General features: G+C 33.0%; 4 protein-coding genes across 5 annotated transcripts; 2 read left to right on the forward strand and 2 right to left on the reverse strand.

Annotated features, from left to right (window-relative positions):
* Positions 1-1861: 1861 nt before the first annotated feature.
* Positions 1862-5483, forward strand: LOAG_04225. 2 transcript variants are annotated; one of them, XM_020446541.1, is made up of 7 exons: positions 1862-2064; positions 2459-2670; positions 3029-3164; positions 3628-3725; positions 4009-4172; positions 4575-5104; positions 5220-5483. In XM_020446541.1, the coding sequence occupies exons 1-6, from the start codon at positions 1882-1884 to the stop codon at positions 4787-4789; spliced, it is 1008 nt and encodes a 335-aa protein (XP_020303132.1). In that variant the 5' UTR covers positions 1862-1881; the 3' UTR covers positions 4790-5104; positions 5220-5483. The 2 variants fall into 2 exon arrangements, with proteins under 2 accessions (XP_020303132.1, XP_020305845.1); XM_020446542.1 differs by lacking the exon at positions 5220-5483 and having other exon boundaries at positions 4575-4796; positions 5011-5033.
* Positions 5484-6401: 918 nt separating this feature from the next.
* LOAG_17807 (DNA-directed RNA polymerase) lies at positions 6402-15013 on the reverse strand (the record flags this gene model as incomplete). Its single annotated transcript, XM_020450471.1, has 20 exons — positions 6402-6572; positions 7155-7268; positions 7441-7638; positions 8066-8174; positions 8374-8452; positions 8745-8928; positions 9135-9393; positions 9740-9824; positions 9905-10007; positions 10312-10553; positions 10982-11240; positions 11497-11743; positions 12033-12209; positions 12301-12581; positions 12705-12835; positions 12950-13070; positions 13441-13626; positions 13831-13953; positions 14352-14492; positions 14837-15013. The coding sequence occupies 20 exons, from the start codon at positions 15011-15013 to the stop codon at positions 6402-6404; spliced, it is 3387 nt and encodes a 1128-aa protein (XP_020305846.1).
* A 933-nt stretch (positions 15014-15946) lies between these two features.
* On the reverse strand, positions 15947-18266 carry LOAG_04228 (cleavage and polyadenylation specificity factor subunit 5). Its single transcript, XM_020446543.1, has 6 exons — positions 18135-18266; positions 17309-17509; positions 17046-17109; positions 16790-16879; positions 16476-16666; positions 15947-16171 (listed from the first exon to the last, which is right to left on the reverse strand). Exons 1-6 carry the CDS (start codon positions 18254-18256, stop codon positions 16147-16149), a joined length of 693 nt encoding a protein of 230 aa, XP_020303133.1. The 5' UTR covers positions 18257-18266; the 3' UTR covers positions 15947-16146.
* Positions 18267-18993: 727 nt separating this feature from the next.
* On the forward strand, positions 18994-23350 carry LOAG_04229 (hypothetical protein; the record flags this gene model as incomplete). Its single annotated transcript, XM_020446544.1, has 10 exons — positions 18994-19156; positions 19850-20076; positions 20343-20437; positions 20529-20628; positions 20958-21020; positions 21176-21253; positions 21447-21572; positions 22368-22470; positions 22725-22815; positions 23170-23350. The coding sequence occupies 10 exons, from the start codon at positions 18994-18996 to the stop codon at positions 23348-23350; spliced, it is 1227 nt and encodes a 408-aa protein (XP_020303134.1).
* Positions 23351-24399: the final 1049 nt, after the last annotated feature.

Below are 24399 nucleotides of genomic sequence, written 5' to 3' on the forward strand. Positions count from 1 at the left end.
ACAATTTGAGAATGACAAAATTTTGATGACTAATTTGGTTTATGACTAATTAATTTAATATCATGAGAATAAAACAGGATAGCAATTTAAATTCAAAATAAGAAAAACCAAAACACTATTGCATACATATATAACTTACCATTGAAAGATCAATTATACCAAGAAAATGGTATTTCAATTCCTAATAATAATTATAAATTGAGAAACAATTTAGGAATAGAAATTGATAATAATTAAAAATCAAAGAAAATTTGAAAAATAATACTTCAAAATACTTCGAAGTGAAAATGAATCGGAAAGATTTATATAATGTTTCATTCAAATTTGTAATTGAGATAAATCGGATATACAGCACTCCGGATTTAAATGAACAGAAAAATTCAGAATAATTTCGAAAATAATGAAATTTGAAATTGAAATGAATTTCAAAGAATAACAATTTACAATTATTGAAACCTACGAAGATAGTGAAAGGGATATTCCAGATTTAAATAATCAGTAAGATTAATTATTCTTGGTAGCTGTCAAGGTAGCTATCTCGTTAGTTTTTCTTGGTAGCTGTCTTAATTGTCGGAAATTGAAAAATAAAAACTAAAAAGATTCCGCATTGTAAACAATTGAATCAAAGTTAGCGCTAATCTGATAATTAGATTAAGTTTTTAATCGAATTGAATTGAATTGAATTAAATTGGATACTGAATTTGGGAGAGTGTTAATTAAATAATTGTTAAATGCTAATCCTTCCCTGACAAGTAACCCATTAAATTTGGGTGATGGAAATAGTGTAACTTTTCCATATTTAAATGCTTAAATATAGATAAATAGATTCTTTTTATCTAAGAAACAAAAAAAAACTTTTACCAATAAATATTTATAGTTAAATATTTAAATTTGAAATTTATAATTGTTGCCACCGAAAAACGAATTAACCGATAGGGACCGCCCCTTTTTTTCAATAATTATTTCATATCTCGTTGTCTTGTTTTCTGGATTAATTGTGTTTCCCTGATATCTTTCCGGTTTTCTGGTAAGGTTTTCCGATTTGATGTGAATTATTCTTCGAAGCGGCTAGCAGAGAAGCACCTTTTAGTTTGCGATATATTTTTAGTTTACGATTTGTGTTAAATTTCCTTTCCACTTTTATTCCTTTTTCTTGATAGTTACTATCAAATTACTTGTTTGATAATTCAATTAAAATGTTCTGCATAATAATTTATCTTTTCAAGTAAAAGTTTTTTGAGATTTCACTTGAAATGAATATTCCAAGTAACTTAATTATTATTAATGTGTATGGCTTGAGTGTAATACTAAAATGGAAAGCGTTGTTATTAAAATTAGTAATGTAAATGTTAAAATAAATCATCAAAATTTTAATTAGCAAATAGAAATGTTAGATAAATCGTTGAAGTCTTAATTAGCAAGTTCAAATGTTAAAGTAAATTATCAAAACTTTCAATGTAAATAAGTTTCCACTATATATGAAACTCAAATATTGCTCTTAGGAAAAAAATGTATTCCTTATCCATATAGATAGTTTTTGCCTTTTTGTACATTTGTTCATTTATTATAATGCTTAACTTACAGTTGTTTAGGTCACTTCTCTTACCATTACATTATCCAATTTCTTACATGTTACATTACTTATGTGATATCAGTGTGTTGTTAGAGTTTCCAGTATTTTTTTTATCCTTGAAATGTTATTATCGTAAGTTAACACACCAAGTAGGACGGAGCATATTTACCATGGTTGAATGAAATGCCGATATCATGCGGTTAAAAGGTATATCAAACTATCACGTTAATCCTGAACAATAATTTTATTACACTCAATGTGATAAGGAATTCAATCATCTCCTTAATTTTGCAGATTTTGATCCGTTGATGATAACGAAATTCCAATGGATAATTATCAATTTAGCAATGATATCATGTGTCTTTATTTATATCAATTTACGCTTAAGGCCTTTATGTCTAACAAATCTCAGTCAGCAACGAAAGGATGATGCAGAGGATAGAAAGCATGAAAAACTATCATATACATCATCAATAGTGATTTATAATCGAGTAACATTTACTAAAACATAAATCAATTAAAACATGTTTGGAGCTTTAAATATTTGAAATTTCTATACTAAAATAAATTTAATTTAAGCAGTCAAAAGTACTCAATATACAAAGGAAAATATAGATGACGAAAATTAGAAGTAAAGATGAAAATAAAAAGTAAGGATGTAAGAAAAAATTAAAAAATGTAAATTTTGTGCTCGAAATTTAGTTGTATAAGGGAAAATGTTTCAATTAATAAACTTAATAGCTTAGGTAAAGAAACAATTGGTTATGGGTAAATTTTTCGCGCGAAATCTAGTTGTATGGAAACTGTTTTAATTATTGAAATTAATAGTTTGGATAGTTATTCATTTGATGTTATGAATTAATAAAATTAGAGCATGCTTTATAGATCCCAAAAACTGGTTCAACAACGCTTACCAATGCTGTAATGTATAATTTATGTTATCGTAATGGCTTCAGTGTGATTCATTTGAATTTAACAAGAAATCGTTATCTGATGAATATCGTCGATCAACGGCGATTTATCGATAATATCACGAATTGGAAGGAGCGAATGCCTGCTATTTATCATGGTCATGTTGCCTTCATTAATTTCAATCGGTATATTTTTTGATTTTTCATTGATTATAGAGAAAGTAAGAACCAGTTATATTTATCTTTGGCTGCTCAATCTTTGTGAAAGATGATTCCCACCGATTTTTGATGATATATGTGGTGCTGTCAACAATTTCCGAGAACTACTTAGTAAATAGTGTTAGTACATGATTCATTATACTATGTTATATTTAACTGCCTTAATATCGAAATACTCTGTCAATTTTGTTGATATATCTTTAACAGGGACAACATCCACTTATAAATTTTGTATAAAATTATGTAAATTTCCTAATTCTATGTTTGATCAGATTTATCAAATATACTGTTTGAAATGTCTATAAGTACAAGGAGCATATTTCAGGTTTGGTCTTCCAAATCCGGTGTATATAAATTTAATACGTGAACCTCTCGAACGGTTGATATCTTATTATTATTTTCTTCGTTATGGTGATAATTATCGTACTGGGTTAAAAAGAAGTCGAGCAGGGAACAACGAGGTTAATCTAATTAATTTTCTTGTTCTATATTTCTATTTTTACATTCATAGCTTGAATTTTATGTAATACAAGAACCTTCATCATCCTTAATCAGTAGGTGAAATGAAATGAACAGACGACTAGACATCATAAACATCTTTTTTGTATTTTGAATCATATTCATTTGTTGTTTCTGCAACCATTTAAGCTATCAAATTTTGAGCTATCGAAAAAAACAGATGATGTTGAAGAAATTCCCTTTTAGTAATTTAAATAAATCCAGCAAAATTTTTGAAGTATTGAATGTACTACATTTTAAATAAATTCAACTGAATTTCAACTAAAATCAACTCAGTTCATCTTTTTGGACATGAATGATTTCTACCTTCAAGAAAGAGAAATAACACTAACTGCCTTATTTCATTAAAAACACTCATTAACTGAACTACAGACGTTTTGACAAAGAGGTTATGAGACTTTTCAGACATTTGATCAATGTATTGTGCGAAAAGGACGGGATTGCGATATGAAGCAAATGTGGCTGCAAATTCCGTATTTTTGTGGTACGCACCATTTCTGCAGGTAGATCGGAGATTTCGCATGTGAATGGTTTTTTTTTTAATTTTCCACTTTTCACTTTTGGTTTGAAATTTTCTGGAGATTCCCTTCAGTTTTGTTGAAATATTGAGTTATATTAAATCGCTTACTTAATTTATTTCTCATCCTTTTTCTCAAATAATTCTGCAGATCTTTCTAGAGAGATGTCTACTTTTTATTCCACATCTTCACCATACAGAGTTTGCTCTATTACAAGGTAAAATTATTTCGTAATTTTCATCATTATTACTGAAAAATATTGTTGTAGTGAAGTGGGAAATAACCGTGCATTAGAACAAGCTAAGACCAATCTCATAAACTATTATTTATTGGTTGGTTTGAGTGATAAAATGCGAGATTTTATCGAATTGTTGGAGTTATTGTTGCCAACATTCTTTCGTGGAGCATTGAAGAATTTCGACTCACTTGATGGTTAGTATTGCTTTCTCTGTGTTTTTTATAAGGTTAGAAGTGGAGGATTGGATTCGGGGGCGTTGTAAGGAATTTTAAAGTTATTAGACTACAGACACATGGATTAATGAAAATTACTTGAGGTTTTTCGAACTTTAATATTCCTATGGTCTAGAGCTGCTGAAATGATCAATAAATAGTCTGTATAACTTCCACTTTTCTTCATGCTGTTTCGCTACTCACATGAATGCGAAAATATGTATAGAGAATATTCGAAATCATGCTAACGAGTAATGGCATGAGATTTTCATTCATTAAAAATTAAATTTTGATTCGTCGACGTATGGAATTTAAATGTATTTCCCTTCGTTTTCTTGTCAATATTTTAATAGTAGAGAAAACTATAAGATTTTACTTTTCCAGAAAAACACGCAAATTTGCGCCATACAAACCGAAAAATACCACCCAGTAAAGCAACAGTTGAAGCGATTCGTAAGGAACGGGTATATATTATGGAGCGCGAATTTTACGATTTCGCTCAAAAACAGTTCAGTGAAATGAGACGGAGAATACTAGATGGAACAGCAAATGAATTGCTTCCACCACAATTTCATTATGAGAAAATTAAACCGATATAAAGCGATGGTGATGATTAGTTCAATTAAAAGATTACGATAGTTTGTAGATCGTAATCTATAGCGTTCAGCTTTGTCTCAAGTTCAACCAAAACCTAGAGAAAGCAATGATATCGAAATCGACGTGTTTCAAGTATGGACACATCTGTTGCTTTTACAAATAGTGTTGTGATTGAAGGTGTTAGAGTTGTGCAACAGATTGTAAATTATGAAATATTCTTCAGTTATGCATGGTGTTAAAAAAGTGAGAATATTATGTGAGATCAGTTTATATGCAACGATTACTCTCCAATTTTGCATATCTCGGACATGTTATAGGTAGATTTTTTTATTAAATGATTGATCTGCACTATAATCTATCATACAATTAACTTTCCTTTGCTCATTGCTATTACACTATTAAGAAGTAGGATTGTGCATAATATTATTTCAGCAAAAACTGTATGCTTTGCAATGATGAAAGCCTTTCTGCTAAAACTCCATGATACGAATCATTGAAAAATCGACTCTATCATATCAGAAAGTGCATTCCCAACAGTGCCTACTTTTCTTCTAGTATTGTTGACAGTTGCACCGCTATTTCGAACTTCGAGGTCAATCTTAATGTTATGTTACATTTCATTAGTACACGCACTTTCTTTATATGGTGTATATTAACATTATCCGAGCTGTCTTTTAAATGAGAATAAAATTTCCAGTTGAAAGCTAGTAGCTTCAACATTTATTTAATAAACCATTTAGAAGATGGTATGAGTTGCTTGAAACTTTCCGAAGTCAGAGTGATAATTCCTCAGACAAAGTTGATTTCGCTTTGCTGTAGTAGGCAAAAAGAGAAGTTTTCTTCAGTTTGTAAAAGAAATAGTACATAGCATTTTATGCAACATAATTATCAACAACGATGAGATGAATTTTTTCAGCACTTCTGAGTTAGATTTACTAGTTATTTAATGTCTCAGCAAAAAGTAGTTGGATATTAGTAAGCGGAAATCCAGGTTTGAATGTTACGTGAACGTTAAGTTGACCACAGTGATAATAGCAACAAAAAAGTTAATCCTATTGTCTAGAACGATAAGCATAACTGGGAAGAGAATCAACTCTTAGTATTATGGCATATCTAGAGAAATGATTTTCTTTTTTGAAGATTCACAAATCAAATTGCTGCAGCAGAATTTTTGTTAGTAAAAACGATGAAAAACTTGGTAGTCATCTCCTGGAAGAAACAATAAAATAATCGACACCGTACTCTTTAAAGTCATCTCAAATACTTCACAAATAGGTTGACCTTCTAAGTTTGCAATCCATTCATCTATTTCTAATTTTCATTCCCATTTTCATTATGATCGAAAGATGTAAGGTCTATTTTTGCCCAAACATGGACAACATGACATGGACATATGAATACGTTTTAGTCCGATGGAAATAAAGAAAATGTGGAATATAAATTGTTCGATGTTATGTTCTAGATAAAGTCAATTATGTTAGAGCTAAGAAAGTCGAAAATGAAATAAACTCAACTAAGTAATTTCACTTTTCTGGACAACGTATTCAGCAGCAAATGATAGCATACCCGTTTATGAAATGAGCAAAGAAAAGAGAAACAAAAAAATGGAGCAAGTTACAGGGACAAGTTCGCCGGATGCTTCACTGAAATCTGCAGGCGGACATTCATTGCTGCAAGTTCAGCAACCAAATAACGAAACACCCGAGGCACTTCAACCGGACAAACTTCATCATCCTTGCCACATAACAAACACATTTCACGTTCACTGTAGTTTAAAACTGAATTCTGAAAAATTCTCGATTTTCAAAAATGATCACAACTAAACTGAAGCAGTCAAACCAAAGCGAATATTAATCTCATCGCCGTGGTTGATCGATGATCGGGTGTATCAAGCATGGTAATACCTGTACAAAGTGATCTGATTTTTGAAAAAATCATGATTCTAAGCTATTCATGACAGAAATATTTGCTAGAATAACGGATTAAGTGGCATAATCCTAAGTCCAAAGAAAAATTATGATAATGCATTTAGCAGTACACTTTTGGTAATCGTCCCAGATTCATTCAAGAGTATGCAATCACCCATCTATCTTTGGTGCCCACTTCCGGTATGATCGAACAGATGTGTAAATTCCGGTGTAATCAAATAGATGTGTAAATCGATTTGGACTTGGTAGATTAAAAATTTTGATTCAATTGTGAATTATTTGATTTTTAAACTAAACAAATAAACTCCTTATGAATGCTTCCGATCAACATTTCTAGAATATTTGGTAATCATATTCCGATCATGACTAAATAATACTTTTTCTCAATAAAAACAGTGTTATTTTAATGAAAACAGAGAGAGATATATTACAAATTTACTTCGCTATTTCGATGCTCTGGTAGCATCTTTGAACATCGAAGCGTCGATATCATTGAACCGCAACGCGCACAAATATGCGCAATATCTCGGTCGGAACAATTAAAAAGACGATCCTGAAATTAGTACTCAAAGTTTGAAGCTTACTGCTGTAAAAAATCATAGGACTAAAAAATTTCTTTAGAATTTCTTTAAACTAAATGAAGTCATAAAAAAACAAGAAAAAAAAGCGAAAAAAAAAACGAAGTCATCGAAGTCCTCCAGGAATTTTAATGCTAATTTAGCTACCTGCAAAGTGAACGCAGCTCCATGAGCGATCATTGCATCACGTTCCATTTCACCAAACCGAATTCCACCACCTTTCTTACGACCTTTCACTGGCTGTAACGTCACCGGATCTGTTGGGCCGGTTGATCGTACTTGGAATTTATCCGCAATCATATGTCTCAGGCGCTGATAATATACAATTCCGAAAAAAATTTGAACCTAAAAATTCTTATTTGATTTTGAAATCAATTAAAAGCATTGGACAAGAAAATATTTTGTTCAGTTTCAAAACCCTTGAAAAATATATTCGAAATCAGGCAAATCCACCGCCTTCTAAATGATTCAGGCATACATGCAAATCCAAGAATATGGCATTGGCTGATAACGAACACCAAATGATATTATGAAAAAGTTTAATAGTATACCGAAGGAAAAAAATGAAATCCGTAATTAGAAAATGGCGGAGTTTTCGGTGAGAGATGGAGTTGTGAGGAACGAAATATACAATAAAGCTTAAAGAATGAGGAGGTTTACAGCCACTGCAAATACTGAGATACAAAAAGTTGTTTAAACATTAAAGAAATGAAAGTCAAAATGATTTTCAAATAATTGTCATGCGCTGGTAAAGAAATTATTAACAACTTGCCTCCATTTCCCGGCCATCCACACCAGAATACATCGTTTCATTTCCATAATAGTTATATCCTGCACGAACAAGAAGTTGTCCAAAGTGATCAATGGCTGTTTTCTTCTCACTTAAACAAACAACTACTATCAAACAATACCAGCAAGATCGGTGCAGCTCCCACTTTTGTCTCTCGTTTTTTTTCCTTATTTTTTCGATCTATTATCTTTAGCCAAGACGCGCCCTATTCCTTCGTTAAATCATTCATTAATTTATGAAAATAAAGTTGCAATTTTCTATTTTATAAAATCCGATCAAAAAAATTATACTTGAAAACAAATGGTGAAGAGTCATATGTAGAACCATGCATAGCTCCTGCTTTACCAGCCATACTTTCAATCATCATCCCTAGAAAACAGTTTTTTGAAATCTATGAATGGAAACATTTACAACGGCGTTTCCGTTCACAATCTACTGAACTACTGAAACGAAAAGGAATATCATTCAGAGCCAAGTGTTCCTCTAATAAAATATAAAACTCTCATTAGTCACGGTACTTAAAAGCATTTAGATTAAATTTCAGACTGGAAAGTATTATTAATCATTTTTTAAAAAGCTAACATAATGGAAATCCGGAAAATGTTATCAATTTAAGATTAATTTAATTATTGATAAAAAGTTGTATAAAGTAAAAACATGCCAATTGTCATTCGAGATGGAAAACCATGCGGATTAAAAATAATATCAGGAACCATTCCTGACTCCGAAAATGGCATCGATTCAGTAGGCCATAAGAAAGAATTGATACCTTTCTGACCATGTCGTGATGCAAATTTGTCACCAATTATCGGATTACGTCGTGTACGCCACTGAATCAATGCATGCTGAAAAAACACAAATACACTGAATATTCGAATATAAGTAAAAAAAGTTAAATCACGGATTAAACTGATACTTTGCTATAAGCATTTGCAATCGACCTTCCCGGATAAGTTTGCAAATCCCATTATGAGCCATTTCGCTGAATGCATTCACCAATTACACTGCATAATAATTTGTAAGGGAAAATATAACTGATTCCAAATCTTACACATTTGCCCTTGTTTGCTCCGACGTTCTCCCCCTCTTCGACAATCCTTACCGATCCACAGAATGCTGCTTCTGCGTATTTGTATTTATGGATTTTATAACTGTTTGTATCAATGTCGTACACCGAATAATACGGATCACCTTCCATATATAAACGCCCAGGAATCGGTAAACCATCAAGATCTATCGTCTTTTGAGGATTTTCAGGATCACACAAAAATATTGGGCACTCTGCGGATCGTCCTTCTGTCAGATTCACCCTAACATGTTTACAGGTTACAATTCATAGGTTATGGATTAATTTGAGCTGCCATAGTTCACATCATAAACTATTATAAGCAAATCTTCTAAAATAAGAGAAATTATGCACATATAAAAGCTAGTCTCAAGTAAAGCTAAAATTTAGAAGGAAGATGAATCTCATTTACATTATCACATCAAATCAGGTGGGCATACCATTGCCATAGCTGTTACAATGGCTGCTTCAGAGTATAACAACAGATCCACTAATTTCTAGCGATCTCAATTAACTTCACTATTTGCAAAATGATTGTCGAAGTCATGAAGACAACATAATATGCCAGAAATTACAAGAAATCGAAGTACCTTTCTACTTTAATAACACTCCCATGAGCAAAACCACGTTCATATGAGCTCTTATTAATTACCATAGCATCCTCCATATCATAACCTGGAAAATAAGTGCAGCTGGTAACAAGATAATTCTGTATTTTCGAACTGCATGATCATTAGTTTCAAAACTAAAATTACCTGTGTATGATATGACTGCAACACATGCATTCGTTCCCAGCGGATACTCATCAATACCATATTTCTCATATGGTTCTGGTTTTACGATAGGATTTTGAGGGAACTAAAAAAAATGAACCGTTTTTTTAAACGGAATTTCAAATCTTCTATAAAAATAAGACAACAGTTACTCAAGCAGAACTTTTCACCGGTATGACTACCGTGACCTTTTGAATTATAGAGAGAAAGTCACAGTTTTTAAATGTAACTACTTAAAGTTCACATTTTTTCCAAAAATGCTGATCTTTTTTTCGTCGCATTAACATCACTGTAACGTCAAGATATTTACATAATTCAGCAAGCACTTGGGTTTCTCCAAAGATGGTATAATTTCATCCAGATTGTTTTACTATTCATTAAAACATTACCTGAAGACGATACATTTTATTGTCGGCTCGATAGTTCCATGCATGAACAGGTGTTCCCATTGTTTGTTTACCCATTTGACATTGATAAACATTCCTTGGCGACTGATTATGATCAGGAAATGGTATTAGGTTAGCAGCAAAACTAAATAAACAGCTGGGATGAATTTCTTGATGCATCGTTACATTGGGCTCTGCCTCCTCCGGGTCGATACAAATTGATAAGTACACTTGCTCGAATGTTCCTGAAATTTGATTGATAAGACTGAATTAATAAGACTGAAATTTGATTAATAAGAATTAATAAGAGTAAAAAGAGATTGATAAGGCTGATTAATACTTGAGACAACAGGTAATTTGCTCTGCCTTTTTAATCTAAGATATATATTTCACTAATCTTGCTATATCTTACAACTTCTCAAATCCCCTTCAAACTGATGCAAATGAATGGCAAAGATTCTGTTTCATTTTTAACCTTCCAAATGCAAATGAATGGTAAAGATTCTGTTTCATTTTTTACCTTCCAACCAAAACGACTGACTTTTGGGTTGTGAGTCTAAACTCGAAATTGATAAAATACAAACTTATTCATAGAATAAATTGAAAATTCTAGATCACAGTTTTTTAAACAACGAGATGAAACAGTTCAAAAAATATTTTTAAAAGATTTTACCTATGAATTCAACTCGATCTGATGGAAGATATTTGACGGGTCGCATGAGATGTCCAGGCTCAGTAAATATGTACAAACCGGGATATTGCACCAAAATATTAATCGGATCAATGGACTTTTCTACTAAAATTATTTCAGCACAAGAAGGCACACGAATATCATCTGATACCTTCAAAACACGTAACTGTTGTTCGACATATGATGCCTGTGATTGCGAGATATGGCCAACAAATTTTCCATCAACCAAAACGGGATACATCTGAAAAAAGAAAGAAAAATCCCAAAAAATAAATTATGAGGATTATAATATGGAATTTGAAGAAATTCTAATGCGAATACAATAACTAAGTGTACTGAGGTATAAATATTTGATCCAAAAGGGATATGAGAAAAACGTCATAAAATTCCGTGAATACTTATTCTAAGACTGCACCCCTGTTTTTGCTCCCTACAGCTAATCGAATTTTAAGATGTTGAAGTAGGTTTGATACGACACACGAGAAATATAAACGTACAGGTTCTGCAGGCAGTAATGTGATAGCGGAATGACCAACCATCCCTAACTCTCCGAGCAATTTTGGCAGTTCACTAGTATTCGAATAATGCGTAACAATGCGTACACTTGCCGCAACGTGATTTAATAGACCACATGGAGCACCGTCAGGGGTATGTACTGGGCATATGAAACCCCAAGCTTCGGGACGTAATTTACGTACATCTGTGGTACGCATTTCCATGAAAAATGCACCTCGATGAATTGCTCTAAAATAGCAGAGTTAATGGGACTTGAAAAAAAAATTTGCGATGGGACTTTTAACAACGCTGATATTTGAAGGAGGAAAGAAAATTTTTAGAACTCCTTCTAACCAAATGTAAGCAGTCTTAAAAAAAATACATATAAGAACTTAATAACCAGTATCTTAAAAGCTTCTTCGTGAAAGTTTACGGTATAGCCGGCATCCCACCATCAGCAGGAGTAAAAAATTTGACAACATATGGGTGTTGTAAGCCGAACTTTGGATCAACAAACTGACTGAAAAGAAAACCATACCGAAAATGGGAAACAAATCGAAGTTGATTAATTCTTTCGGCAATCACCGAAAATCCATTGTTTTGTTGTAATGTTAAGCCTCCCCTGGAAATTAGATTTCCGGTAGCAAGGAAATACTCCAGACCTCGTGTTATTTCCCCTGACCGCTGCGTACCCATCGCACGAATCAATTCATGACTAAAATAGATAAGCCAGATACTTTACAAACATTATATCTTAACTTATTAAACAAGGGTTTCAAAATTTAATTTTCAAAATGAGCATAAACCTCGATAAAAGGAAACTTTCTGCTTTGCGTTTAGCCTCAAGTTCAATTTTTCTTCGTGCAATATTCAAAGTATTTTCCAAACGTTCTCGTATAATCAAAAGAAGTATATGACCGGATACAGCAGCTTCTTGAAATTGTGGATTATCCGGCGATTCGGCAGCACATTCACCTTTCGTCAATGCTATCAATTTTTGAGCCATATACGAAAGGAGGAAGAATTTATCTTCATCGTTGTCCAAATGTATTGCAACACAAACGCGAAGCAAGAAACGACCAACATCCTGAAATACACTTCAGAACTTGAACTTTTCTGAATTTGAGCACCATAATCTATCAATCTTAAATTTTTAAACTGCATTAAGAACTACAAAGGAATATTGTTGAAGGATGTGTATTACACTTACTTCAGAAACTTCCCACGGACCAACACGATCCTGAGTGGCTACTCGGAACCTTTCACCAATAGCAGTGAGTGCTGCTTTTTGATTCACTATACCATCATCGCTGCATAGTGCTAACATCGTAGTTACGCATCCTAAAAACTATCCATATTTATGAATGTAGCAGCAAAATCAACAAAAATAGAAATTTGCACATTTTCAGTCTAAAAGTAATGATAAAGACAGCCAATTTAAAGAATATATTTAACCTTTCCAAAAATGATCACCGGGTCGACACCTAATCATATGCTCCATAATGCATTGATCATTCATCGATGTTAATGATTTGATGACGTACATGAACGGCAAATAAAATAATTCACGTCGGTACTGAAATAATGATATTTTTGATTTTTCAAAGCGAAATTAGTCTAAAATCAAATTAAATGGATAAAGCAGAACAAATTCAAGTAGCTTAATGAACATCTTTAGCAACCATTCACTAGTTATAAAGCGCGGGCAATTCAGCGGGTAAATTTATTTAAACGAACACAGTGCGATATGGTTATGTTTTAATTATACAGTTTCACTTTCTTTGCTATTTCAGCAACCTATTCGTTACTGCACATTATCTGTCACTAAAAACACTAAAAATTTGCCGTACATTATTAAAATGCGAAGTGATACGTGGATAACACCTCTCCCATATGAAAAGTTGATAAAGAAATTTCATTAACTTCAGCATCTAAAAAATGATTACCTGCAAAGCAATAACAATGGTACCACTCTCGAGATAATGAAGCGTCATCATAGCAGCTGAATAATTTCCTCGGACGCATCGAATCATCACCCCATATTGTGTAAATAAAGATCCTTTTTCACGAAAGGAATGCCTTACTAATCCTATGGGATAATTGCGACGATTTGCAACCAAAAGACGTATGACCTATTTATTTGAATATCCAATTAAAACGAAGAAAAATGACTTGTAGATCCCAAATTAACAAAAACATCTATCCCATGCTTTGGTACAAACCAAATTTTTACCTGATACGACCGTAGCAAAACCTAACTTGAACAATATTTAATGGAAATTCGCAGAAACCAAACAAGGTTTAAAAGAAACTTATCTAAAAGAAAAGTGTTATACCTTTTCATTCCCTTTACAAATGAAATAGCCGCCTTTTTCAGTTCCTTCTTCACCATGTGCTATTAGCTGCTCTCTTGTTAACCAACGCAAATGGCATCTGTTTGATTTCAACATAATGGGAACCTGAAATATATTTGACTGATAGAAAACAGATGTTTATCTGAAATATTTTGGTTATTGCTAATAAAATAAATTAAATACACATATGAATTATTCAATCCAATAACTTTAAGCCGACTACTATCTGCTAAAGCATAATGGAACTGGACAAATGTTAAGCCCATCTCCCGCGTTCATATGTTCTGATTTAAAACCAAAGACAAAGGAAAGATTTAATTGCCATTTACAACGATAGGAGAACACTGGAATATATGCGTCGCACTAGCCTCATCAATAACTTCTAAAAAACAAAGATCGAAACTGGTAAATAGGACACCATAAAAACGCGAATTAAATTATGTCCCAGTAAGTTAGTATTACATGGCAAAGTTACAAAAAAAAAAAAAAATGCTATCACTAACCTCACCAACAATAACTTCACAAAAATCCATCTTAGCACCATTCAGGCATATTTCTATATTTACTTTCAATGGCCCTCTATATGTTAAGCCACGTTGTCTGCACTCTGAAGGAAATAGTTTTAACGAATCAACAGCAGAACCCTGTAAGAAAAAGATTTCATTACCGGAAATGCTTCCTTTCTTTATTCTTATCTTCTAACTGATCGTGTTACATGATCGAGACAAACCTAGTCGTGTTGATTTTATAGTTCAAATCATCCTATTTAATCCATCTGCTGATTAAAAGCAAAATGTCACTAAGAAGTTCATGAATTTGTAATTCAGGCTATAATTGGATGGATTTCAGTTTTATGATCGAATAACAAATAAATTCAACGACAATTCAAAAATAATTATTAAGCAACATACAATCCGTCTTAGCATCATCCTGATGTGTACATTTATACTTATAACGACTAGGAAATTAACGTAAAATCCTGATGTACCTGTTTCATCTCAATCATTGGATAACCAAGCTGGGCACCGGTATAGCGTAATTCCACAGCTTCTCCAGTTGGAAGTCGGAATTTTTCTGCTGGTACATCTAAAGCAGCCAAATGCACTCCTTGTTCCGCCAAATAATCGAATGATTCCACATGATATGAAGCAATGTCACAGTCCATTATTGATTATAACGATGATAACTGCATTCGTATTTCGGATCGAAAAGTACGACAAACACCTCTTAAAGTGGAAAATCAAAATGTCTTACAATTAGTGTCAGCTAATCAAATATTTAAACCATAGAACGAAATCCAGGAAATGTCCGAAATGTTAAAATAGTAACTAATTATAGTCTTGAAATGAGAATACTGCAACTAAAGATAGAATCAAAAAAAACAATTTTGTAGACGAGGCGTCTCGCTTTTCAGTTCATTTTACAACAGTAAACTTCAAGAAGTTCTCGTAATACTAATATATATCTAAATTTGAATGAATTGTCGGGAAAAATTTTACCAGCGATATGATGGACACAAAACATAGGATACCGGCCTTGCAACATATGCAGCACCTTCCAATACTTAACTATGTTGTAATTGCGAACAGATCTGGGTAAAATCTAATGTTAAGCTCAGTTGATATGCAACGCGGAAACTATTCAAAAGAAAAAAACTTCCGACAACGGATTAGTTCCCAGCATCTATGCAAACTCAATATCATGTTCACTCCGCAAATTTCTAGAACTTATTGAAAATAAAAATTGAAAATTCAGTTAACATATTCTTCACCGCTTTAAATTTTAATTTGGCATACACTTAAACATTTTGCTAACAGCTAAATCCTGATGCACCAACAGGAACTGAATTATTTTATCAATACTTGAAAAGTAGCAGAATATTTTACATTAAAAAAGTATTCTTGTTGGTATACAGCTATGAGTAAACTTATCGTACCATTCTCAGATATACTTTTAATAAAGCATCAATATGAGAAAAATTCCAAATTTGAAGAAATTTAGTTGTATATGAGATAGCCAACCTTTAATATCTAAACATAATTCATTTTTTAAAAATAATTAGTAAGAATGCTAATAGTAAGAATCTGCTGAAGTCTTCTGGAGATCTCAAAAAAACAAAACAAAATGAAATATTTAAATTGAATTATATCAATAAACATGTACAACGAAATTATTCAATAAAAATTAAGTGTAAAAAAAAACAGAGAACATTTAAGAAAAAGAATTCATCCAGCTTCTACTAAATTCGTTAGCTTCTTCTCTTCGCATTTCTTGTCAGGCACTATAAAACCCAAAGCTTCATGGCGTGTACAGGAAATTGAATCTGAAAGCGTAAAACGAATAGATTTTAATGAAATAGGAATAATCGATCTATTTATTGAACCAATATTAGCGATGAATTAAATTTAACTTTCGATCAAGATATTGTTTTCCATAAAGAATATATAGATTTGCTTGCCACAAATGCTAAGTAAAACTATCTGTCAGAACAAATGGATTAAATTATGCAAGCGTTGCGAAGATTCGAAATGTCAAATCCAAACCGTACTTCGAAGCAGTGGTAAAGACGAAACGAAATTGCCGACAAAGTATATAACTACACAATCTAATAATGTAAATGTTCTCACCTGCTAAGAACCTGTGGAAGGCTTGCAATCAAGTTACCATAACCAGTTGAGTTGTCATACAGTTCAAAAAGCGGTGCAGCTACAAGTTTGTAATTTTTCGGCACAGCAAAAAGTGCTCGTTCCGGAAGTTGAACAAGAAACAGCTTCGTTTGCTCTTTTGGTTTTGTAACATGTGCAGGAATGTATGGATACTAGAAATCACTCATCTATTTTTTTTTTACTTTTTTGGACAGATTTCCTTGTTTCATTAGAATAGAAAAACTTGATTAAAAATAACATATAAGATCTATGGAAAAAGAGTATACAGTTCATACCCTAGGTGGGTCGAAATTCGGACGCCACCAATTACCAATGACGTCTTCAATAGTCCATAAATCCTTCGCGCCATCTTGCCGTCCAAGTGTCTGCAAATAAGGAAAAAATTTTAAAGAAAAAACTCAAACTGGAAATATAAGCAGATAAAGGTTAGAAAAAATGTTAGATGACAAGTTGCCAGCACTAAATGGCTGTGTTATCGAGTGTTATCGAACTTAAGAAAAACCAAAGAAAATATAAAACTGATACACTCACTTCAGTAAGTAGTCGCTTCAACCCTTCAACTTCATCTTCTCCAGGATTTAATTCACCACCTGGCCTGAAAAATGATATAAATTTTGTGCTTTGTTAACTATACATGAGATTATCCACCAAATTAATACAGTGATCTCTTAGAAATCTAAGTATATTAACGAGACTTGGATTTGCTAATACTTGAATTCTTGTTATATTGATGATTACTCGTCTGAAAATAAGGAAATTTAACTTAATTTTATGGAAAATATTTTTATGCTTACAATTTGAAAAACGTAGTGCCAATCTGCAACAATAGCACATGAGGTAAGGAATGTTCATGAACGAGCAAAACACCTTCTACCGATCGACGCATCCCAATTTTTTCATATTCTTCACGCATACGTTGAAATCGTGCCTGTACTGAATGGTCACGTTCGGCTTGCGGATCTTTTGTCCCAAACGTGTAATTCGTCAATGGATACCTTAAATACCTATTTCAACAATTTCATATAAGCCATCCAGCAAAATGACTGTTTAAAAAAAAAAACCTAGAAACTGACAATGATAGATTATTGGAAATGAACATTCCCGCTTTCTTCCATTTACTTTATCAGCGCTCTTATTTACCATTACCAGTGTTTCTCCGAAAACAAAACGGAATCTTATATTATTCCCATCCGCTTCTCCCTCCTCAAAAAAAAAGAGAGAAAAGAAAATCTACACGGGCTTATCTACATTTTCGGGGCATACGGTATTTCCCTTGTCCACCTGTTCACTGAGATTACCGTACTCTGCCCGCCATGTTCGGACAATCGGGCATCCAATTTTTCTTTGCAAAACCCTGTGTATCCTCCACAATTTCTTTCTTGTATTCTACAGAATAGCTTTTTCTTTTACTACTCATTTTGTCTTTTACCACGCAGGGAGATAAAGAGCAACAGAGAGATAAGTCTGGAAGCTCGACGTGGTCAGTCGGAGCTCCCCGCGACCGTGCTGAGCCCTTTTCATAACTTGATCAATGTCAAGATGGAGACAACTATGTATTTCGAACACATACTTTTTTGATCCAATCAGAATATTTAAAAATTTGATCTCGAAAAATCTTACAGATTGATTGCTCGATCAATGCTACTACGTGTATCATTTGGCTTTTTCAGTGTAACCGGAGTGGTGACTATTTTCTGCGGTCGAGTAGCAACAGGCCATCCCGTCCGTGACATTCCCGTCATTTCACTAAAATCATGCATTTTATTTTAATGCCACTAATGTTCTATCCGCAAACCCACTTTGACCATGAGTTTTGGGCTTTGTAAAATGAAGCCTGAAAGTGAAAAGAGAAGAGAACTATAAGTGAAAACATAAGTGTAAAAGACTTTATTGATTTGAAATTTTTTGATTTGTCAACAAATACCTGACCTGCTACTTCAAATTTTTTTCAATTAAGCAAGGGCTTATTATGCTGAATTTGTCCCAAACTTTCCTTAAACTTTAAAAATATTCACTTTCAGAATTAATGAGAAAAGTTTACAAATATCACAACCACCAAATCTCCATCCATATCCTTGCACCCAGACGAATGCCTTAACGTCTGAATAGGAAGTGTATCTGTTGCATGCAACGTTTTGTGAAATGCGCTGCTCTCAAGGAATTTATGCTTTGTTTTCCTGTTAGTTCGTTCACCGTCGAAATGTTTTGTTTTCGGTCAAATGTGTAATTACAATTGTTAAAGTGGAAATTTTCCGCAAAAATTTTCTAAAACCTTAGTGAAATTAGGAAAAATTTTTATGGACAATTAGTTATGAGGAATATATGTGGTATTTTTTTTTTTGCCATATATTTAAAATTTATTCGAATTTGCTCTATGACATTTCAAGTCATTGTTACGCATGACTAATTACATGGCAATATTTTGCTGGGTTTGTTCCGAATTTTTTTTTTCTTAGAGTAAAAGAAATTGAAATTTCAGATGAATAATATTAACGACTTGCGAAATGTTGACGATGAAAATGATAGCATTCACGAAGATGACACAGAATCAGAAAGTACACAGAGTAATGAAGATAATCAGAGAGAACGAAGACCTTTCGATATTACATTACCACCAACACATCAATATTTACGATTAAGTGGTATCCTTTTTGAACTTAATTTTATCATACAGCTGAGTGATAAAATTTCTCTAATTATGATAATCTCGTCATACGGCTGGATCATATGGTCAAATGTTAATTGAGAAAGAACCAACGTGACAAATCTTGTGTCTCGGGAGTTTTTAATGGTTTTGTAATCTAAATATCACATTGATCAACTAATTTTGATAAGCTGAAAGGTAATAGCTCAATCATCGAATGGCTGATAAAATGATTGTTGATACTTAAGCATCATTAGCTTGTTTTAGGGAATTGTGTTATCATGAAGTTAGAGGGTTGGGCAGTTTTGATGAATGCATCATTGAAAGTAGTTATAGTATATGGTTAATTAAAGTGAGAGACTAAATTGATATTTTGCATGTTTCTGATCATGCATGTCTTGTGACTTAAATGTTTGACATATTTATGTTGATAGCATTAACATTAACTTGTGATCCAAATATTGATTCGTTTATACTGATACCATTGATTGAATTAATTTAGCTTCGTCTTCTTTTCTTCACGGCCAGTTAGCGAATTTTTTTATTTTGACCAAACAGCCGATGATTTAGGAACAGGAATCTGTTTACAAGTTTCGGTTGAAAATTCTAATTATTGCCGATTGTAATGCTGCTAACATTTTCATCACTTCTTTATTAGTGAGGTAAATTTATGAATTTGTTGGTATTGTAGGAAATGATGATTTGCCGCATAGTTGCAAAATGGAAGATGCTGGGAAAGTGATAACAGTATCGATCTTGGAAATGCCGATTGTTTTGCTACCTACCCAGTTGCTTCCATTCCATACCGATTATCCATTACTTGTCTCGCAGCTTCGACACGCAGCTCAAGAAAATGAATACATAGCATTAAAACCGAAATTAGATACCTTTGATACGGATATTGCAACATTAATTCAGGTCTATACACAGCTATTGAAAATGGAAACTGCACAAAGACTCTATATGGTTGATCTCTGATATGTTTTAGACGAACATTAACTATAAATGGTTGCAGGATATGGATGGAACTCATCAATTCAGTTATAATTATTTCATTGATTCTGGTTATTTTGAAATGATTTCAGAGCAGGAATGAAAATTGGCTCCAATCTAAAAATATTTTAATCAAATAATTGGATTGAAATTTGATAGCAGTTAAAATCTAAAAGCAGTTGCCAGTTCAGGTTCGAAGCTTGCAAGAAAATGACGGTGGAATATCTGTGCAAGCAGTAGGCCGTCAGCGTTGCCGAATACTTAACCGACGATCCGCCATTAATGGGTATTTTTGTGATTACAATTGTGCTACAAATTAAACTTCAGGATTTAACATTAGGAAACTTAAACAGATTAGAAAATATTTGACACTTCAGGATGCCATATGGTGAGGTGCGGGTTCTGGAAGAAAAAGAGTTGCAACCTCTCTCCCAAGTATTAATGCCCACCTCATTTGCTCGTATGCGACCTGCAAAAGTAAGATGAGTTCTCTTTCTTTAAGCAAAAATAAAAAACTTACTCTTGCTAGCTAGAGCAGCGCAGTTTTGAATTGACAAGTGTTCAAATTGGGAATCTCTTGCGCCTTACTGTCATTCGTTACTTCTTAACCTGAACCGTTATTGTGAAGTAGTGAACTGAGAAAGATGAAGTGAAGATCAGAATTTTAGTGAAGAGATAAGACAGGAAAAATAATTGTAAATTTTTATCACTGCCTTTAACATTCTCTGAAAACGGAATAAAGTGGAGATCTTCTAGCTAACGCGAAATAATAATGTTTCACTTGTTAAAAGTAAAGGTTTCTTTAGAGTTTACGGTTTTTTGCGGCAATGACATCACATTCATATCACGCCTTGAAGATATCACTGACGGTAATGTTTCCTCTTACTCTACACTTACTCATATTTCCGACTTGAGTAATTTATGCAATTTTTTGATAACATGGTCTTGAATTCATTTATTTCTCTAACATTTTCAGTTATTTGCTAATTGTGGGAAAAAAGTAATGAAAAAGTTTGGTTTGTAGAAGCACTATATTGATGAAATTGCCAAGTGGCTTTATGGTTGGCATGTGTATGAAAAAGTTAAACGTGTTCTTTCTCAGGTACTGATTTTCCTTCAAATTTGATGCTGTGTGTGAAACTTTGGTGCTAAGATTCATTGAATCAAAAATTGCAGTTAGGTAGATGACGCGAACTCCCAGTATGGATATAAGCGTTTACGTGAAAACAGTTTTTATGAGGTATTTATAGACAAATATCTTGAAACAAATAAGATTTTCAGTATTCTTAATTTAGGGACCGACGACATTGAGCTATTGGGTAGCTGCAAATTTACCAATTGATATGGAAATGCGCTTACGCTTACTGGATGAGCCTTGTACGGATAGAAGATTGAAGGATGAATATGGCATCATTAATCGTGTAAATTATTTCTTATTTCTAAGTCCTTTCAGTGAACTATTTTCAGGTAGTACTTAATTTTCTGCACATATTATAATGTGTCACTCTAATTGATGGGAGTAGGTTTGTGAAAAACTCCATATCTCCCATTGATTATAATATATTCCCTCTGATTGACGAAGAGGTTTGCGAAAAACATATCTTCCGCGGTACATTTTTACTAATAACGGTATGAGCAAACAATGAGCAATTCGTGAATGTTTGAAAAATATTGACTTTTAGGATAAAAACGACTGAATTCCTTCATGGGGGGATAATGATACTGTTTTTTGTTTTCGGAACTCTTCGATATCCTTTCATTGCTTTCCGAATCAGTCTGTTCATCTAAAAACGAATCAAACTTTTGGGGTTACATTGAGGAGGAGGGATAAAAAGAAGCCCGAGGAAGAAGGTTAAAGAGAAGTTGTTTGTCAATTTCTTCATGAGCTATAAGCAGTATAAAGATAATCACCTTTAAAATGAAGAGAATTTTTCCTTTTTTAATATTTAAGGGATGAATGTATTCTAGTTTATGTAGTAAATTCAGTAGTACTTAATACAAATCTTCCTGATTTGTTTATTAAGGAGTGGATTTACCAAATGATAAGTTAAACTGCTGAATTAAATAAGAACGAATATTTAACATTTAGTAATTTGGTCTATTTTTTCTTTTTCTGAGAAATAATTCACTGCAACGTTCGCGTTCTATTACGTTCTATCTAGGATAAGATCGCTACAAATGATCGAGCTGTCTGACGATAAGCGCTTCTCTTACAGATCGATGTCATTGTTTGCAAGAGTTGTGGCACGCTGTTATGTAATATGTCACAAATGATTAGCGTGTCAATGGAGGGAAACAGTGCGCATTTCATTAATCCAGGTGAATGCTTGAATCACTACAGTAATCCGATTGATTGTCAGGGATATTGCAAACTATACCACACATTAGTTTCATCATCTACTCACCAGCTTCTTTTATTTTATCAATATATATATATATACTACGACGCAGAATATATTGCGAAATTCGTTTTGTGGTTTTTGCAAATTTAACTATTTTTTTTTAGACCTTTTTCATTGTGTTTCTTAATATTTAAGTATTTATCATGTTCTTTTCAAAAGGCATATTTTTAGGTGGTTATGTACATGATTTATTCACCGTATCGGAAGTGGTTTCAACGCTAGCACGTGGGGCACCGTCAGGCGAATGTTCCTGGTTTCCGGGGTTAGTTATTGAAGCATTTCTTAATGGTAAAAGGAATAATTTTAAATGATAAATATCACATTATTGTATGAAAAATTTGTCAGTAGTGCTTCAGTTATAACAGTAAAACTATCAGTTATCAATGGTCGCTGATATAATATGTTTTTAATTTTTACCTCAGAAATCATGAATTTATCAGACTTTTATCTATCAGCACTGTATAATTGTGTAATCTGATGAAGAACAATATAGTTTGAGATATCTCATATTTTAAATCGTTATACCAATTGTTCGATAATGCCGGAAAAACTGCGAAGAATGCTGTAGAAACAAAAGACGAAGTTCATAAACGACTAAACTGAAGTGAAATTTTAGTTACAAATGGACAATTCACGAATGCTCACACTGTGGTCAGCATGTTGGTTGGCGTTTCACCAGTTCATATTTGTCACCAAGTTCGTTCTTTGGTTTGACGAGACGTTCAATTCGACCTGCTGATTCACGACGCCCAATCACTTCCACTATTCAACGTATTGAACAATTAGCTATTATCTGAATGTTATTTTCCAACTTTAGGGAAGATTCTCTTAAGGTTCAGGACAAATTTGATAATTCGGAGTAATAATGATTTTCTAGCTTAATAGGTAAAGTAGGAAAGCAATTAGTACTAAAAAACGAAAGAAATAAGTTTGGTTTTACATTTGTCCCTATTGAAAAAAAGGAAAAAACAAACAGATGGTTTTCTAAGTCAGTGAACAACTTTTGTCCGACCTACACTTGCACAGAATATCCGGATTGTCGTGGAAGAAATATTACCAATAGATAAACTGAAATTTGAATTGGTAATTTCTCGAATTCTTTCTTTTCAAACTAAAGTTTCTTTCACAGGCGTTCAAGTGGCTGAGCAGCAATACAATATTTGATACATGATGCGTTGTTGTATATAAACAATGGGGAAAACATAGAGAAATCGCAAGCGACTTCTTTAAAATTCTTTTCGCATATTTCCTTTTCCGCGTCTTTTGCGCATGAATCTTCCATACTTACTGTTTCCAAGAATTTTTAACTGAATTTGTAGGAAAACTTACGCTACTTACCTTTAGTTCCCGGCAGAATAGGTTTGATCATCGGTTTTTGTTTTTCTCACAGTGTTCTTCAAGTACTGGCATTTGTCTTACCACTCAATGTCATCATATTGGTTTCATTCAAGTTCTTGATGTGACGATAATTTCACACGCACATATCTTTACTCAGTTTTGACCTTTATTACAGAAGGAAGTAGAGGAAGCGTTGTGGAGAAAAAAGTTACCGGAGTTTTTTTTTACCTTAAGACAGATCCCTCTACTACATGTCTTTATTATTCTGTTAACTTAAAATATTGCTTTTGCTTCCTCCCGTTCATAAAATTATTCAGCTTCCTGTTACGTCTAATATTCATGTTCTACGTTCTACTTGTGCGCAGTGTTAACCTTCCGAACTTCCAACGACAAGGATTTGAGGGAAGGGTTAGACAGGAGGGAATTTGTGAGGAGTTATGGAGAGACTGGCAGAACATTTTGTATATTGGAATACGCAAGTTTTTATTTGGAAGTAATTTAAGGAGGA

This window comes from Loa loa (assembly GCF_000183805.2).
Source record: "Loa loa unplaced genomic scaffold supercont3.131, whole genome shotgun sequence".
NCBI lineage: Eukaryota > Metazoa > Nematoda > Chromadorea > Rhabditida > Onchocercidae > Loa > Loa loa.